General features: G+C 42.1%; 1 protein-coding gene across 1 annotated transcript in view; it reads left to right on the top strand.

Annotated features, from left to right (window-relative positions):
- Positions 1 to 20406, top strand: part of cspg4 (chondroitin sulfate proteoglycan 4) — a 63177-nt gene that overhangs the window by 15892 nt on the left and 26879 nt on the right. Inside the window, exon 2 of the mRNA XM_031863074.1 lies at positions 19989 to 20152. Coding sequence (XP_031718934.1) covers positions 19989 to 20152 — 164 coding nt within the window. The remainder of the gene's footprint in view (positions 1 to 19988; positions 20153 to 20406) is intronic.

Below are 20406 nucleotides of genomic sequence, written 5' to 3'. Positions count from 1 at the left end.
TGGTCGCCTCATTTGACTTAATGGGAGTCTAACATGAACCACAGCATCCTGCCAGACTAAGACACTCAACAAATGGACTATTGTCTCTCTCTGGTGTTACTCGTACCCAAACTGTTGGCTTGGAAGCCACACAGCAAAGAACATTTTGAAAATGCATCGTTCATGCATTCCATACCGTGCAGTGCAGCGCTGTAGATGCTTTTAATTCCACGGGCCTTATTCTCTGTGAATCAAACGCATCTGTAGAACATCTGAATGCCAGCTGGATGGCATTGGAGGCCTTTGGCTGGATTATCGAGAATCAGTCCAATTTGGAACGGCATTCATTCGTAGTCATATATACAGGCCGCTTCATTTGGCCTGTGGAATTAAATTCCTCAACCTCATTTAAATTCTAATAAACAACTGTGAATATATTCATCACTAAAGGCCACAACTCATTTACATCAGATTCACAGTGCCAGTGTTGTGAATGTTTGAACAGCCTCCACATATGCTGTGTTACATGTATGTTTTAAACCCATTAAAATATCTGAGATCCTGACGCTGATACTATATTCAACAGAGGAAGTTAACGGCTTAACTTAGATAGGTTTTGATTTTCATAAGCATGCAAAAAAAAAAATGTGAGACCTTTGAGTGAGTATGAGTATTCATTTTCAAAAGGATGTTTGTATTGTGGGATTCAGCAGGTCTGTCAGCCTCATGTCCTAAAACAAACGTTTATTTTAAGCCAAACCATGATGTTTTCATGAAAACAAACCAAGTCTCTTTTTTGCCTAAACATAACCAACAATTTAGTTTTGTTTCAATATACAACGTTAAAAAAGCGACCAAAATCCGGGAGCAACCCTTTTGAAACGTAACTGAGTATGCAGTTGAGTTGTATGGGAACGTAATATTATAGGAGACAGGGATGTGTCTGTGTATGTTTTCCAGATTTACTCAGTATTTTCACTTGGAAGGATGGCTTATTGTATGTTCCTGACAGCTCTCAGCATGTTGGTAAGTGCTCTCAGCACCGAAGAATTGAAGCTACATGTATTTAATTTTCTTGTAAATGGCTAAATTGCTTCAAACTGTCTATAGTTGCATGGCAACAACAGAGAGCATAAAATGTCCATTGACAGTTGTTCAGCCCCGCAGCTAAGAGGGAAGTTTATTCCTCATGGACAAAACAGTACAGCACAATTCACCATCGAGCTGTCTGTCAAAATGCATCTTGTAGTTTTGTGTGTGCCTTAGTTTAACTACAGCTTCTCATTGAACGTGACGGTTGCAGTTAGCACTGCCACATCAGATAACTGAGGCAGTTAAAAATAAAACACATTATTAAGGTCTCGTGAAGCTGCTGTCGCACAGAGAGTGACGCTATTGGAAACAAGACCAACGCCCTGACAGTATGCCAAGGCCTTCTGGTGAAACAGCGGATCAGAAGCCTGCAGAAGAAGCTCTTTTGCCCAAAATACATCTTTTGCTGCTCACCAGAAAATCCCCTCCTCCCACTGGGTACACCGCGTACTTTCTCTTTGAGTCTCTTTCCATTTGTACGTTCTGCTGCACTTAGTCAAGTGTCGGTTGGACCAGATTCTTGAGGACACAAAGACTCCTTTTACAGTAGCAATCTGAAAAATAACTTTCGTTGCCATTTGTTTGGTTTGCTTTTTTTGGGGGCAACAGCCTGGGTTGCATGGGCCCTCCCTTTTTGCAACAGAGTCACCCCGCAGCTTATAAATGTTTAAAAAAGGAGCCTTCGTCTAGTCCATCCAAAGCCACCTCAACGCTTGGCAGAGTTAGAGGACGAACGCAGTTAAAAAACCAAGCGAACACATTCCATGTCATCAGCTACACAAAACAGTGTCGGTTGTGCTTGCAAGGCTGTGTGTTTGTGAGCAATTCAGCTTCCCAAAAGATGTGTCAACTAACTGCAAGTCCGGCACTTTATGTTGACCAGTATGTTTGTTTATCATGTGGCAGGACCATTGCTGTTGATATACTCTCCATATGGCAGGTGTGGAGGGCGATGAGCACTTCAGAGATATGGAATTTTTCAACACTTGGCAACACCCGGCTTCACATTCATGACATTAAGCTGTGGGCAAATTCACACTGGGGAACCACCAGCGTTAACTGGGGCCTACGTGTCTCGCTCAAAGGCACCTCATTGGACCTTTTCAGTGGGAGGAAACGGCATTACTCAACCCCCGGCTCATTTGGGGATTCAAAGTGACATCCCTGCAGTCATAAACCCTTCTCTACAACCTTCATGCCACCAGCACATGCATATGCTTTCACTTAATCAGGAGGTCCTTTATCAGCATCGGAGGCTGTGTGTTTATGCCTGTTTATGCCTGAGTGGATTGAATTGAGCATGTCTGTGGCTCATTGGGAGGATTCTGTGAGAGCCGGAAATGAGGATCCTCGTGTGTTTATATGTGCGAGTTTTCATGTGTGTGGCCATCTGAGGCATGAAGACAGATGGATGAGTCATACATTTTAAGCTTCTCACTTCTGTTGCTGCCAAAATTTAGTTCCGTTGTTTCATTTTTATTCATATTTATGTCCTTTGTTTTTTTGTGAAAAAAAAAACATTTTGACAAACCTGTTTGCCAACAAATGTGGTTTGGAAATAAATGTAGATTCCTCCCAATGATGCATACACTTAAAACACCATATCAATATATCAGGTCAAGTTTAGACAATGTTATTGTGCAACTTATATTTAAATAAAGAAATCACTGAAAATATCCACGCCGGACAGCCAACGCTGTCTCTTACAAATGTACCCATTCAACTAACCTGCACGCTCAATAACGTTTCGAGCGAAATGTAATTTCTCCCGGATTACTGTCGCAGTTTGAAACAGTTTAAAACACTTGGTTAACATTGGATATTGAAACAAAAAAAAAATGCAACAAAAGTACTTGGCTCACACTGGACACAGACAGCCGTTTACTTGTTGAAAATCCTGTTTTTCTTTACGCATCCACCACCACAACCTCCTCCCTAACACGGCTTCTGTGGACTGATTTGAAACGTCTTTGTGATAAGAAGCAAACTTAATCCACAACAAAATAATTTCCCCTCGAAACCTAATTTACAATGCAGTTTCGTTGTTGACAGGGGTGGAACCAGCACCACATCCATCATATGACTCTAAAATAGGAAAAAAATGTCCCGTAGATCGTGAAGTACCTGGTCTCATATGTCTGACAAAGACAGCTACATACGCTGCCAACTGTTTAGAGTGATGGCTTGTTAAACGTTATTCAATTAACTTGAATATAAACCACCTCTGCAGGTGGGCTGCCAATATTCTGCAAAGTGTGGCTCTTTATTTCACTTAAAGGAAAGCGCAAAGCGGCAGTGAATTACCTGCAGCTCCTCTGAAAGTGGGTGTTCTTTTGGAAAGCCAGGATAGTGATCTGGCTTTTCCAACCTTTTCCTACCTCCTGACATCAACTTTTATGTTCCTTAAGCAGAAAACAGAAGTGTGTACAAGCTGTGTGGTCAAAATTTGTGTTTTGTTTTTAAATTTGTCAGAAAACTACCCATCTCAAAATCCATCAAAGTCTGTTAAACTTGAACCATCTGAAAATTTGCAACATCAAACCAGCCATGAGAGGCTCTCGGCCTCTTTGTCTCTTTGGTTGGACTTGTTAAGTCTGGGTCACGTTTGGGTGCAAGCGCTCGGTGGCTTTGCAAATTGGTTCAAAGGGACTGAGTTACTGCAATCAAAGCAAATCCGCACACACTGAAAGAGATAGAAATGGCATCACCCACACACATGATGGGAAAAACTGCGTGATAATGCGTCTTTATTGAAGTCTGACCCTAATAAGAGTATAATCGCATTGGGAGCTGTGAAATCATGTGTTCACCCATTAGCAAAAGAAAATGCACTTCTCAGTCTCTCCGATTAGTCCAAGAAGCTCCCAAAAGGGCTGTTAGCATCCACACTCCAGAATGTATTTAAATCCAGAGGAATTTTAATTACACTCGGATAGCTTTTAACTGGGTTAGCTTGTGTTGTTTGAATGGTTAATTAATGGTTTTGTAAGCTGTTTTCATTTCATCCGCAAACTCCAAGCGTAGTAAACAAGCAGACATCCTCATCACAGGTGACGTCCGGTACTTCTTTTTAGCATAAAAAAACCATTCAAACATATGTATCATATTATATTATTCAGTCATTGGCCTTTAAGTACTTAAATACAGTCTCCATTTTATAAAAATTGAGTTTTCTCATGTTTCAATTTCAGATTCATTGCTGAACGTCTGCCACTGCTGGTGATCAGCTGATTGACTGATTTAAACACTCTATGTTTATGTTTTTCAAGCCTCTTTGAGAAATGAGAGAATTTTACTCATTGAATTCAAAAAGAAGAATCCACTAAGAAAACATCACATTTCTCCATTCATCAAAGGTTAGAAATGTTGTGGCGGATGCATTTTTATATGATGAAGGAACTGCGTTTTTTCTCATTTGTTTGTCTGATGTGTGAACCTGCAAGAGACTTTTTTTAGATGCAGTGTGTTGCCAGCTTGACAGATCATCCAGATCTGTGAAATACTCAAGAAGCTAATCCTCAGATTTATGATTATCATATGCGTTGCCGTGGAATTTGATCTCCCTGTGAGGTATGAGACGTAATATATGCATGCTCAGACCATGTGGTGCATCGGCTCTCACACGTACTGACATTCTGCGACATTTGCTCACTGAGCGGCTAAGCACCGATGAACACATCTGCAGATGGTTTATGTATGCTTAGCACTGTAGGAGGCCTCCTGTCCCCCCTGTGTTTTACATGTGAAAGTATATCATCTTTACTTTAATTGGGCGAAAAGAGAGAACGCAAAAGTTTAATCTCCACAAACTCGTCCTCTTCCCAAATGAGCCAGATGGAACATAAAGCATGATAATTCCCTTTTTTTGGAAAAGGTTCAAGGAGTTTTACACGGCCAACATTCAAGTAACAACTAATGAATCACAATGAACGTCCCACATTCAGGTGTGCAAGGGGGATTTCTGCAGCAGGTCAAAGAAGAGCGAGTACAGCAGAGAAAGCCTGCCTGAAACTTTAAGCCCCTCAAAAAATCGAACTTTAAAAAGGGATTATCACCATTTTCCTGACTTTTGGAAGTTTGGCTCCATGATCGAGCTCAAATTTTTTTTTTTACACAGATTGAAGTGCTCCTCTGTGTCTGCTGTACTCAAGTTCCTTTTAACAACCATTTATTCTGTAATAGTCCTTAACACACACACTGTGATTATGAATGAGCTGAAGAAGTTGAAAATGTCATCCATCAACAGACATTGATTAAAGTGAATCACTGGGAAATCTCTGTAATGTTTAAGGCTACATTAGGCAAGTTAGAATATCAATTTCTTATTGAACCGATGTGACTAAAGTGGGACTGCAACAGGGAGGAATAGCGGTAATTGCAGAAGTAAAATGGAGTGATGGTGATGTGATAGGACTATTGTCTTTCTCATGTGATACCACCCACTTTTTTTTACCACTCACAACATTCTTGTGTATTTCTTAGAGTCATGAGTTTAAGCTTTTGTCACAACAAGTCATAATTGTTCTTTGTTGAATCCTGGAAGACCTGTCAATCAAGTCAACACAATCCTCAAAACACACCCTCTGCACATCCTGATATCTTAATGAAACATCAGCTGTCAAAATTGACATATTGATACACAATAGAAGGCGTTAACATAGCAAGGCCATCACATCTTGTGAAAAACATATATCGACTCTCAAAACAAGAGTCCTCTTTCATTTCCTGCATCTCAAGACTATGTAAGATTCAGCCATGGTGATTGAAACTTAAAAGCAAAACACAGTCTTCCTAAAGCAGTGAGGGGTCTGTCTAGAAAGAGAGACAGATCTTTGGTCACCCTTGGCATCCTTTGATATGAAGCGATCACACAGTAGTTGGTGCAGCTGGCCCATTTCTGAATACAAGTTAGACCTTAAACTTTAAAGCGCCCTTTTTGACCATTTGTTGTGCTGCTGGTTGTGCACAAATCGAAGACTATATTAAATATAAAATAGAAATGTTGCATCAGAAAGTGAAAGTCTACTTCCTGTATGTACAGTACTGTGTAATTGACCTGCAAGACTGTAAAACAAGACATGCGGTCAGGGAGCCAATGCCGGCTGAATGGCAGCATGTTAAGCACATGTTCATAAAACATTTGGAGGGAAATGGAGAAGAAAGAAGGTGAAGGACAGAACATTTGCTCCAACAGGGACCATTATCTGTAATGGTACCCATCGTGACATACTTCCGCTCATTCACAATGAGCAGAGAAGTAGACTCTTTGATGGAATTAATTTGCATGTTTTAAACATAAGGTACACAATTTGTTCTTAGTATGCTGCTATGTATCATATTTTATGTTCCTTATCATAATGTACAATAATCCTGGGGCTAACTCTCCAATACAAGAACAAGTCTGTATTTACTTCTAAATCAACACGTTAAGACTGTGTTGCCTAGGACAAATAGCTTTTCGTACAAGTCATGTATGTAGCCAACAAATGAGAGACAGCGATTCAAATCTGCTAGCAGCAGCCGTCATTGCATCCGGAAAAACACATGGTCGCCAGTTAGAAATGAGGAGCCTGCTTTCGTCTATTTCTGTCCGAAATGGAGGACACTTTGTTTAAACATTTACCATTGATTTTCACTGGGGACTGCACAGCTGGATCAGCAAACTTTCTGTGGCAGCATTACATGGCTTAGATGCAGCGCATAGGTGGCCACAGCCTCCCAGCTTTGGGGTTTCCGCTGACTAGTTACTACAGCTACCTGCCAAAAGCCCGTCATCCTCCAGTAGATGGTGGCGAGGACAAAACGAAAATACGAGTCGTTTTCTCGTTTCTACCACTTTGGATGTAATCCAATGAACAAACGCACAGACCCTGTACCTTCGACGTGATTGACATGCCCTTGGGAAAGCTCTACGTCTTGGACTAAGGACAGACTGGACGCTACAGTGACTCACTATTGCCTCAACCACAATATACAAAGGGGCGGGGCTAACTGGTTAGGATGCTCATTTCAGTAGATATCTCTGCAACATAAAAACTACTGAATTTGGCAGAGTACTCTTGGTGTATTGGATAGTGTTAGTGCCGTCGAGGCTTTATTCAAAAGTAAGATATATAAGAGTTAAGAAGCAATGTTGTGGACAGATTTGAATTACTGACTCACACTTAGCAAGTAAAACCTTTCATACAATCAATACCTGGATTTACGAATAGACTCTTAAACCCTCCGGGGTTTGTGGTTATTTCTTTCTCCACCACGTCAAAGTTTCCTCTCTCTGGCTCTGTTCTGTTTTGGGCTACAGGGTCATTGATTTTAGTCATGGGCTTTGTTTTAATCTTCAGTCAAGACAATGACTGTCTCAGTGGAGCTTTCGCCTCTAGCATTGAATAAAAAACACATTCCTCACTTCCACTCATTTCACTCGCCCCTGTTGATGATCTCTCTCTCTCTCCCTCACTCGCTCACATTGACACCGTGTTTCAACATCGCGCTCCTCCAAACCCTGGATTCATCAGAGTCTGACAGCCTTGTCAATATTCACCACACAAAGTGGGCAAAAAGCCATCTAGCGTCTCAATGAGATGAACAAATGTGTTCATAAATCTAAATCTAGCAGAGGAGCTGTCAGCATTGTATGTAAAACTACGTGTAGCGATCCGGGTATTATGCACAAAATCTGTGCAAGCCATCTGTGCCTATGGCATGTCTTATACCATCAAATTACTCACCCATGTGTGGCACTTTCATCAGTACACGTAATTGCACCGTGGCAAGATAAAAGATTTGTTTAACGGATGATGGATGAAAGGCTTGCAAGATACACGCAGTTTGAATTGGCAGGTACATTCCAACACAAGTTTAAAGAACATGTGCACTACAACATAAACCAGGTAATGGAGGTCATGATAGTTTATTGATGAAGCAGCCTTGAGACACAAACGCCTTGAGACAGTTGAGAAATGGATTGGGCGGAGTTTTTTGTCTTTTTTCCCCTTTTCTTTTTTAACCTAGTTGTTAATGGTCCCATCCCATCCCATCCCCTAAGTGCAGGGACTCTCCTCATGTTCCTGTTTTTCTAGTTTCCAAACTAAATCGATATGTAATACTGAATTGGTCAGTAAAAGGTGCATCTCTACCAGGTGCGTCTGGGACAACCACTGCTGTATTGTGTGATTGAATGATTACAACCGGTGCTGTAAAGCGTCGTCAAACAGACTTCATTCAAATTTAAAAGCCAGTGGCGCTGTAACATTATACAGGCAATGGACTCAAAGTCGTCATATAATTCACTTCATACAATCATGCCAAAACGAAACCACCAAGCTGTCTTGTCTACAGAAGGTTTCTGCCAACGTACAGGAAAAGAAAAAAAGGCTGTCTGATGTAGTTCTCACTCTTGGTACTTTTTGTTTATAGCCCCAGAAGCATCCTTCCAAAGGTCTTTTTAATCATATATCTCTCTCTCTGAACATTTTGTCTTTCTAAATTTTTCCAATGTTTTTTTTGTGCTTTCTGTCTGTGAGGCATCCCTGAGGTTTGGCAATCCATGATGCGCATTAACTCGTGGCACTGTGTCTTCAATTCTGACTCATGACCCTTGTCAAAAGTTATCCTTTCTCTGAGGACTTTCACACACGTCCACCAATGAGTCTTCACCAGAGAAATAAAGACAGCATCGGTTGTTCGTTCGAATGCATTTGACGATCTCCTTTCATATTTTCCTGATGAGTGACTTTTTGCGGGTCGTGCAAATAACGACTGTCCTGTCAGTAGCAAAGGTGAACGTAGAATCACTTTGTACACAACCACAAAACCTCGTATCTGCACCTTCCTTTTCTCACATAACCCCTTTGGATTGTAGGGAGGATGCAGCAGCTGTAGCCAAAGTAGAAGTTCCGCACCCTGCTTTTATCCTGGACTGTAGTGGCCAAGATGGATGATTCTGTCTCAAATGTTGCAAAGTATAAGTGAATAAAGTACTTCCAGGTGAAGTAATGGCTGGGAGCCTTATTGGAGGTATTTAGACCTTGAGTAAAAGTGTCCGTCTTGTCCAGCTCAACAGAATTCAGTCGACATTGTGAAAACAGCCATCAGCAACTGCAAAGCCTTCATTTTGAATACTATGACAGATGGCTGTAGAGAAACAGTTTTTACCAGCAAGGTGAAGGTTGGTGCAGCATCCAGAGATTACACCGTTGGACTTCCGCTGTTGCTACATCTGTGCTGTAGGGCGTGAGCTATACCGTAAACAGTGGCCTGTGTTTGAGGATGCATGTTGCCACGACGTCCCTCCAGGCCCACTGCGGTGTGCAGAGTGGCTGCAGTCGGTGAATGATTTGGCAGGAACGCAGAGTTTCTTTCCCCTTTTGGGCAATCTTGTCACCACATGTTTTAAACCATCACCACAGATGTAGCGTGAGTGTTTAGGCCCAACAAGACCAGTGTTTACATTAAATGTGGATTCTATGTTGAGGCCTCATATTCCATGTGTAGGCAGGGATGACCTCACAAGGCAGATGGCACAATTCTTATTTGGACAGAGAAAATTGACTTGAAGTTTGTTGTTTGATCCCCGAACTGAACAAATCTGGTCGAGAGACGGCAAAGAGCAGTGTGTGTTCCTTCGTCGAATTACCAATACTTAGGAGCTCTTGAGCAAGGGACTTTCCTCCCGTTGCATTGTTGGCTTCCAGGTGTGTGTGTGTATGTAACTGTGGGGAGCAGGGCGTTTCTGGAAAAAGTAAATTTGCACTCAGTGAATTTACTCTGTTTACAGAAAGGTTAAACAATCAAAGTAGACCTTTTCACACTGGACCAAATCCCCACTTGTGCCACTTAAAGCCTTTTCAAATAACCGTTACTGTTTTCACTTCTATGGTTTGAGGTCTTTAGACTAGTATGTCATAATGTCACTCTCAAAACAAAAGTACTAATATGAGGCTCAAAATCACATAGATTGTTAATAACGCACTTGTGATTTGTCTCTTGAATTTTTACAAATCACAGCTGCTTTTATCAGCTCAGATATATATTTGTTTATCGTACAGAGGAGACAGAAAGGAGCCTGTTTCAAATTCAAATCCCCAAAGGGGTTCCTCCATGTACCGACCACCACCATTTTCCACTGAAATCAGAGCTATCCATCTTCAAGTCAGTACTTCGATAATGAAACCAAACTGTGCAAAATGTGGAAAAATTAAATGGATGTACAAGTTGCAGCCGGAACATTAGAGTGCTGTTTAAATTGTTTCGCAGTGTTCCCGGTCTTTTCCACATTATAGGCTATTCAGTTTCCTCGGGTAGAGGAAGATTGAGAGTAGGACAGAGGGAAGGAGGGGGGGGGGGGGGGGGGGTTGGAGAGCGCTCCTAACTTCTGCTGAAAAAAAGTTGTGGTGCTGTTGAGAGAAAAGTGGCTGGGTGGAGCAGGGTGGGCCTCTCCAACGGTAGCCCGGTGGAAAACAGTTATGCGAACGGTGGGAGACGGTGGGCTGACTCAGCCAGCAGACCTGTGAAGGAGCGACTGCCAGGTTGTGAGACGTCTAAGTCATAGTGGAGAGAGTGTGTGTTCATGGCCACTAATATGTGCATGGCTGAGTGTTTATGTTTGCACGATGTACTTCTGTCTTTGGGTGTGTACCTTGGAATAGTTTAGAGTAACGCCGGCTGATGGAAGGCTTTGAGAGCAGACATCTGGATAAAGCATTTATCTGGGCCTGAATTCAGTTCAAAGTTAAGCGAGAGAGAGGTGTCTCCAGGGTTCAGGGGGGAAGGGGTGAGGTGTTTGGGGAGAAGGGGGGGGGGGTCAGTCTGAGCCGGAGAGGGTCAGTCTGGCGGTGTGTGTGCCTTCAGCTGGTTCTCATTATGGGGCTAATGTGACACTCTGATCTCAAACACACACTGACTTTACAGACCCAGGTTAAAGCCGGATATGGGTTTTGGGAGGCCCCTTCACTGCAGCTTCCGTATCACAGTTTCCCTTCTTGATGCACGGGGAGGACTGAGGGCCTCATTTACAGAAAGGCCTCACTATCAACTTTGGTCACGGAAAAGTGTGCAACTATGAGGCTTGGAACTGATGTGACAAATGGTTTCTAGACGTTTGGTTTAAATGAGGTTAGAAATATGAAGCGTTCATGATGTTTCAACATAAAATTAGGTCTAGAGCGATGAGTATGGAAAGCAGTAAAGTCCTAAAACTTTGAATTGAATGCTTAGTTCTATTCAGACACTTTACTTATTATTCGACCAAACATGTATCAAACACTCTAATCGCCAGCCTTTACAGCAACACTGGTATTGTCTTCACCTTGTAAGTATGTCATCATGGCAAAATGTGGTCCAGGAGACACTTACTGTAGCGAGACCTACCACAGAAGTTTGAAGATGGCTGTGGTCCGAGCAAAGGTGCCAGAAGTGTAAGACACTGACTACTAGGCCATTGAGAGAAATTTTTGTTTCGGGTCAAGGACAGTTTGACATTTGGATCAAGGAATCCAGAAATCAAACCAACAATCCTCCCCTGAGCCATAGCTGCCCAATGAAGCTTTCTAGAAAAAAATGTTTATATTTCTCAATAGAAAGAACCTCAAAAGTGTTGTTGTAGTAGCTGTACTAAAACCCAGCACAAGTATCAAGGTCTACATTAAATCTACAAATCTTGGAGCAATTTATGGCAAATACAAACAAAAATGAAAGAGAGTTGATTTATGAAATCTGTCTGGGAAGTATTTGGGACCTCCATCAGCAGCCGATCCCACTGTAAACCCCATTACTATCAAGTCTTCCCCGGCACCGGATCCCAGCTGAGCAAAGTTCCCCGGGGGTCCAGGTCCTACATTTTTCCCCCGGTGTTGATGTTTAAGGGGAAAGATTGATGACACTGAGATGCTACTTGGCAAAGTGTTTTCCAGCCCACTGAAAAGCCAATGTCATGCTGATAATTAGTGGTGGAGTGACTGACGCCTGCACTTGTACTCAACAGCTGAATGGAGCTATTGATATGCTCAAAATGACTGCCAACGGTGAATGAGGCAGACCTCGAGAAAATCATGATGAGAGCAAACATGCAGACGTACCTTTTCAATACCCCTGAAAAAGAGTGATGGTGGAAAATTACAAGACCAAACCATAGTGCTGTCAAGTGCTCTCTGCTCGTGCATACTTTTGACAGTTTAAATCACGCCTCAGACGTCTCAACAGTATGCAACAGTGAACCGGTCGTGTGTATGATGGAAACATTTATTAAACCCACACAAAACCTCAAAAGTGCATTATGCTGACATTAAGTGAATTACCAGAAAATGTAGACGGGCGTTTGAGTCACGACACAGGCAAGATAAAGAATGTGTTACTGCTCATGTTAAGGCTGGACGACCCCACATTTAAGAGTAAAGCAATGCTCCACTGAAAGTCTGTTTACTATCAAATATTTGCGCTATCTTCAATGCTCTTAATGGGAAGAAAATGATATTTTTATGAAATACATTTTTTGGGGAATTTTTAGTGAAAAAGTGAATTTTTTTGATGGCCTGTTTTTTGTAATGGCTGAAAATAAACAATAAAACTTGAAACAAAAGAGTAATTTAATATAAGACATAAGACGCACTCTAAGTGCAGCCCGAGCCTCCAGGAAGAACGCCGGACTCAACCCAATGTTTTTATAGTGGCCAAACCGTGGAATTACAACTTCCATGTTCGGCACGACTTTTTATCGTAGACTTACATTGGTAAAAGAGACATCTGCAACTCAAAGGATATTTAAATTGTATTCCTTTTTGAGGTAAATCAATTTCCCTGGACAAACACTTAAACAGCACTTTAGATCCTAAAAGTTGTAAAATCTCCAAATCCAGTTATTTCCTTAGGCATAATGAACTGCCGTTCATGTGAGAGGGCCGAGCAGTTGGGAGGCGGGACTAAAGGAAAGGTTTCTGCACTTGCTCTCTGTGCCCCCTGGATGCGGAAGATCCAGGTAATAATAATTATATGCACCACTGGGTAACTTTCATTGGAATGAACGGTGCCCCGTCTCCAACGCTGTATCCAGTTCTCATATATACGTCAACAGGTCACACATTTCTACATAATGTCAAGAATAATACGATAAAGTCAAACACATATTGGACTCATCTTTGACATCTTACAGCTTGGATAGTTAACTTATTGTAATTAGTTAGAATGGATTACAATTGGAACCCCAAGCCATGCAAAAAGTGTCAAAACATTACAAAAAGTCCTACAATTCCTTTTAACCATGCCTGCGGTATAAGCTAAACCGAGATACATCATATAGAAAGATGAGGGCTTCAGACCGGAGGCCTAAAACAACCAACATTAACATCATTTTGTTTAATTATCAGTCCTAATCAGTAGATGTAGCAACGGGACACAGAACGTCTGTGCCTGCCCATTTTGTGTTGACTTTGTAAATATTAGAACCTTGAGTGGCTCTACTTAAATGCTGTCTAATTTCCTCCTGCAATTAACTTGGACCGTCAGTGCTGTGGAAGAAAGCCAGAGCAGCCGTGCGTTGCATGCAGTTCTCTCAGTTTTAAAATGAAGTACTGTAGGGTAATGATAATCCCTTATTGACCTTTAATTACCTTTATAAGGATAAGTCAGGTCTAAAAGTACAGGACACTTTGTATTCCGCAAGATGAGAAATGTATCATTGTAAAAGTCTTAGGTTTAATAGTCTATACGTGATTTCTATCACTATTTGGCACGGCTTTCGTCCTTCCTGTCCTCTCCCTCGACACACTTTTATCATGGTGAGATTTCACACAGGAATTCATTACCGGTGTGTTAAAATGTCCCTCAGCTCAAAATATAAACAGCCTTGTTCGAGCTGAGGGGAAACAGAGAAAGTCACAGTTAATGTATAAACAATCACTCGTTAGAACGTTCCCTTGCAGTGAATGAGAACCTGGCAAAAGAAAGTGTGTGTGTTAAGTGCTGTGGAGGGGGTCAGTTGGTGTAAGGAGGAATATAGGTTGAAATAGTATGAAGAGGGTGGGGGGTGGGGTCAATCCTCTGATGTCACAGGGGGGTTATTTTAACAGGACCCACCCACTGGGACCTTGGTAGTTGATGGCTTCCGTAGCTCGGCTGGGCCGACAGAGGCACGCTTTGTATTAGAAAGCCATAAACTACAGCAGAGCCCCGAGTCACCACAATGCTTCTGTTCACTGCTGTGTTTGTGTTACAATGTTGTGAGGTGAGTGAGATCATGAGCCCAAAGTCATTATGACCGAGTCCTTTAGTTGAGTGCGATGAGCCAACAAACTGTGAATTGGACGCGCACGCCTTATTCGGCTGGAACATTGGGTTTCATGAAAGATGTTTACCTTGTAGCTGAAGCCTGGCTCGAAAATTTGAGAATGTCCCATTGTGTAGTTTTGAAGCAGCACACTATTTCTTTGTCCGCTGTTACCTTGAAATACGGTATGGCAATGTTAACATGAAACTGAAATGCAGCCAACATTTGATGGAAATGTTTTCACTGGCAGCATTGCAAGAGAATGTACAGGCCGAAGAGAAGAGTTCATGGCGAGTTTCTGGAGTTTTAAACAATGATTTCCAGTGATTTCTTTGGATGCCGTGCGTTCTACCGCTACTACTCCTCTATATAACCTTCCACTTCTCTGATTTCCTGTTCTCAATCTCCTCTCAATCCAGTGAAAGTCCGTCTTCCTTGACAAAACAAGTTTGCTACAGAGATAAAATGTCCCTTTCCTTTTTTCTGTCTCTCTCCAAAGAAAGTTCCTTTTTCCTATTCATTGTGTATAGAAACCCGGCCTTTCAGACCCCCCTCAAATTAACAGCACAAACTCAGACAACACTGAGTCTTTCACATCCTTTCCATGCTTTCCCTCCCTTTTTTTCTCTCGGGTCCATTTTCCTAAACTGAAATTACATTACACTGCCATTCTCCTTTCACGGGGAAAGGTCATAATTTTTCGTTGCTGCCGCCACCCCCTTGTCTGTTGTGTAAGTGTACGTTTTACAAAGAAGGAGCCTGAAAAATCATTGCCAGGGAGGCCACCCGCTGAGGCTCCACAAGCCTGTGTTTTATATGTATTGTACCTCCTCACTCTGGCTAGCATTGGAGTGTCTCAGAGGGATGCAGATGAAGGTGGGGATTTGAAAGAGGACTAACGTGATGTTGTGTTTGCTTTCACACTGACATAGTCTGGCCTGAGAAATGGCTCTATAAAAGCTTGTAAAAGTGTGTCCCTAGTGATTTCTGAAAAGTCAGCGGGGAAGGGGCAGAGGGGGGAGGGGGTCCTTATAAAGCAGCGCTGTCAAGGTATGTAGAGTTGTGGCTCTGCTCTCTGCTGTTTAACAGTGCTGGAGTTAGCAGTATTCTTTTTATACAGACTGCTGTATTCAGAGTCAGGTCTGTAAACATGTTGCACCAACACGGTCACTTCCTTTAAGCTATGTGCTGTGATCAGTGTGGGAATATCATTTGATGTTGTTGCATTCATCTGAATTAACACACAGCTGATTACCAAACAGAAACTGAAGCGGCAATTCTTCATCATTGAGTGTTTTTTCCAATTATAACTGAACATTTTGACAAACCTATGGAAGCTCACGTCCACAGGAATGCTCTGGCAACTCTGTTACCTAGATATACACCATGCATTTGCTTTGCTAATTACATAATTGCTGTAGGGATTAGTTTCAGTGTCGGTTTTTTTTCCAGGTTGTTTGATTTTTCCTCCATAGAGGGAGGTGGTTGAGATGTTTTCAATTTCCTCTGCTGAATGGGGGAGATAGATGTCTGTGCACTAGCCTAAAATCTGAGATTTAAACATAGCCTACTCGGGGCATGCTAGATTCTACAACTCACAAGTGTGTAAGCCAATAGCTGTCTAATACCCACATGTCGAAACATCTTGAAAAGGAAACAGTCTTTGATACAACACCTGCAAAAAAACCTTTAGCACAGCGCGGACCTGTCTGAACGAAAGTTTGCATAGTGAACGTTTTGACAGCAAACATGGTAGGATGTGCAGTTTTGGGATGTAAACCATGGCCTGGAGCTTCCTCCCACTACCAAGAAATCCCACTAGATATTATTGCATGTTTCACAACCACTGACGCTGCCAGCCACTGCCAATAGAAGCTAACAAGCTAACTTACTGTAAACAAATTACAGATGCTAACTGCACTTAACATTCTGATAGGACAGCTATTCACCAATTTTGTAAAAATAGACTAAATGCTGAAAGTTGTGGAGCTCCGTGTCGCTCCCTTGATGCGCTCTGCTCGGTCAACCTATCAGCGCTGGTGGGCATTAGTAGATTTCTGATGTACAACTGTATGTATTATGATCCATGTTCTGATATCTGGGGACTTAACTTGAAATCTAATGTTTATCACGAGCACAAATGCTGTTGACCCTTGTGAGCGATGTAATTGCTGGTAATGACCGTGTTGACATACTGTCAATGCCATTACAACCTTAAAAGCTCTTCAATTATGTCTACAGTTAACAACACCCTATCCTTCACATAATTGTCTCCAGAAGCCAGCATGTCCTGTTGTAACAGACACAGCCCAGCAAAGGAAACAAATGACCAACATAACCACTATTTATAGTAAAGCTAACGATGGTTTAACCATGCAGGTGGGAGGAGGTGGGTTGTTTGGATTCTAGGCATTGCTACCATGGCAATATTGAAGTAGGGTAAAACACACTGGGTATCCTTTACTACTGCGTTTTAAACAAGGAAATCATTTGAAACAAATGTGGAGCATCGTGTTGATAATGAAGTAGAATTGTGTGTTACTCTGTTTCACTTCACACTAACATTAGTCAATTACACACGATATTGTGCTTGGGATTTGTGTATTTTATTTCGTGACCAACACAATCAGAGCACCAAAAGCATCCCGAAGGCTCTCTCAGACTTGTCTGTCAGTCTCATCTTCACGCATACTTAAAATATACCTAAAGTGACTCTGAGTCATCTGCACAGTCAAGTCACAGGACGCAAAGTCGTCCGAAAGGCTCCAATCTTCCTGCACTTGTGGTCAGCGTGTCTCTCTTCCCTGTAGCTTTTTTCCGGACATGTGTTGCTAGATTGAGACCAAAAGAGGATGGAGACGAGGAGGAGGAAAGGGAAAAGACAGACAAGTAATTCATTCAGGGGCTCGTGAAAGAGAGGAAGACTCGGTTTCCTCGAGCATTATAAATACAAGCGCAGTCAGTCATCAAATTATAGCCATCTGCATTGGCCTGAGACCAGGATTCTGCTTGACGCACAATAAAGTAGTTGTGAGGAGGGGTGTGGTAGCTAAAGGGCATCAGAGAATGTCCTCTTTGGTGGTTAAACCTCCACACAGAGACTGACACCAAAGTGTCGCAGCAGCTTCACAGCTCCAGCTTACACTCTTCGGGAGCAGGGATGATCCTTTTCAGATAATGATGCCTTGTCAGCGGAATCACCTTGGCTAGATCCCATCTACACCCAGCCCCTGAAAGATGGACAATATAGCTGAGTGTTATGTTGCAGGAGAAATAGGAGTCGTGTGGTGCACATTCTCAAAAGCCCTTCATGATAATGTTTTTCCTTCATCCTGTAGGTATGAGTAACTTTTTTGCATAGGGGTGAAGGCAGAAAAAGGCAGAGACAAAGGAAGTGCATTTGTACAGATATTTAAAATGTGCTTTCCCCACATGAAGCCTGTTCTATACAGAGCTTTATACAGCTTAGCTGGGGAACTAATGAATTCCAGGTCCAGGTACACTGCAGAGAGTAAAGCTATTGTGTGTATCATTAGAAAACGTGCTCCTTTTTCCTGAAGGCAACAGCAGCGAGCTGAATTTGAACCAGAAAATCCCGAGGCAGAATTGTCTTGGCATCGCTCTCTCCTTCAGCTTTTTATCCCCATGCTCAGTGAACAATCCAACAAAAGCTCGGGTTTAAGAACCATGGAGCTCATTGCGATTTTCTTTGTTAATGCAATTGCCTGTAAGAAAAGATTCTGTTCCCCCATTTTTCAGTTTCAGCCTGAAGGCTCCTGTGCAATTAGCACTAGTCTTTCATTTGGAATACTTTAGCCTTACTCGAAACTCTCTGAACAGTACCATAATAGCCTGGAGCACAGTCAGTAGCAGCTAACGACAATAGCCTCCGAAAAGTGACATTTTGAAAGTGAATGATGTGTGACTGTGATAATTCCATTTGATTCAGTAATACAAATGATATTTGCATGTTCATCTCAATTCTCGTTTTGAATTACCAGGAAACATCTCATGGCTGTAGTTTTAATAGTGTTTTCCAAAGTTTTTAAGTTCATTTGTTAGAATTCACGCTATATGGTTTGCAAATTGCAAAATGTGATAATGTCAAAAACAATTTCCTGTGATATTTATTTCTAAGAGCCACCAGTGTGGTGTATCTTTCGCCACAGGAGACAGGTGCTGTGCAGCAGTGTTATCAAATGTCTCCGTGTATCTGGCCGGGCGCTGAGAACATTCATCACTGTCTTTGTTCATGATAGAGCAGCCTTGGAAGCAAAAGCAAATGCCTCTTAGTGAAATCGCGAAAGCATGGGCACCATGATAAAAGCTTCGCTTTCGACCTCGCTGACATCAAAATGATTGTCTTTGTTCACATTTCCAGTGTTTTTGCAGATCTGGAGGGGTTCATTTACAAGAAGAGCAACCAAAGAACAAATGTACCCTTCGGAGTTTTGAGGTCGGCAGCGTGGCATTAATGTAGATGCAACACAGACACGAGCTGCCCTTTAAAGGCACACACATACATGCATTTGTTCTCACGCGGACACTGGCGAACAGAGTCTTGAGGAAATACCTTTTCCATTTATGAATGCGAATGTTTGGTGCCTTATTTTCTCTGACTCAGTCATGTCTGAGAAGTTATTCTGGGAGATTTTTTGCTGCATGGCATTAAGCCCACCGCCCTGCTAGGCTACTGGATGCTACTGTTGATTTTGAGGGAGTATTTTGGTCGACATGATCTCATAAGAATGTTGTAACTTTGACACAGCAATGTCTCTGCTTTACTATTCCAAAGCGTTAGCATTTTGTGATCCGAAGACTGCCTTCTTCGCTGTGTTCCAATGAGTTTCTGTGTCTTGTCCCTTGTGAGGGCGAGTGGGTGGCTAATGGAAAGCCCCTTTTCTATATCTCTTGGCTAGGGCCATGGAAAACCAATGCTGAGGAAATGGGGTCTTGGAGGTGGTCCAGTTTAATTTCAGAGCATGTGCACTGGGAAATAATTGACTTCTTTACATTTTGTCGAGGGCCTCGGAGAGCACAGTCCGAGGCAGGTGGCTGAATTAGCATATCATTGGAAACGAGACAGCTCAAGCCTGGGAAAATCCTGCGCCCCAAGTCTCTATATGCCCGGAAAACCTCCGCAGGGGTAATGACTGATGTCTCAGTGAGTGAATCCCTTTGAGGCCAGAGGAGCTCCTCTTCATCCAGGAGCAGCTGGAGGACACCTGATAATATAGAAATCAGTCCTGAGCAAGTTGCACTGTAACGTGACACTCAGGAAAATGCTCATATACAGTAATTAGTTTCTCCAAATTTCCACATTAGAATTCACAGAGTTGCCATCCAGCAGTACATGATGGGTATTTATCGTCTTGCATCGTATTGCATGTTATCTTTATGTTATCCCAATGTCGTGATATATGTTGCCACAGTGTCGAGAATACAAATTGTGAGATTAGACTATTTTATTTTGAAATAGCAAACGGACAAAAGTGTCATTGTTGTCTCTATTAAAAAGTGCACAGTCAAAGAGAATATGTGTGTGGGGTGACATACAGTTCAAATCACTAAATTGTTGCAGATATGTAGCATGCTTTTGACTTCTAAGCCGACAAGATGCCTCTTTCTTATCTTTATATTCTATTTTCACTCTTCGCAGAATCCTACTTTGGGGACAGCCACTGCAGTTTACAAGCCTTCCAAGATGTCTCCACCTTCCACCTGTCACTACAGATCAAGACGAGTCGGCGAAGTGGGTTGCTGTTTCTGGCTGCAGGAATGGAGGATTACCTGTTTCTTGAGCTCCAAAACGGGAAAGTACAGGTGAATACTAATCAAAACTTGAGATTGTATGAGCATGGTTGCATCACTTTGTAAATGACTTCAATGAAAATGAAATAGAAGCTAAAATATAACACACATTACAACATATTTCATAGGTGCAATTCTGAAAACAAACAGAATTAGCATCAGGTGTGCTATCACAGAGATTTATATTGATTTTCCCCAGAAAGCACAGTAGCTCTGCAATTTCATGAGGTGAAATCTCAGGGTATGTGTAATAAAAGGAAATATTA

Source organism: Anarrhichthys ocellatus, unplaced genomic scaffold (genome assembly GCF_004355925.1).
Source record: "Anarrhichthys ocellatus isolate YVR2014 unplaced genomic scaffold, GSC_Weel_1.0 scaffold2, whole genome shotgun sequence".
NCBI lineage: Eukaryota > Metazoa > Chordata > Actinopteri > Perciformes > Anarhichadidae > Anarrhichthys > Anarrhichthys ocellatus.
Note: the sequence above shows the minus strand (reverse complement) of the source record. Positions and strands in the feature narration are given on the sequence as shown.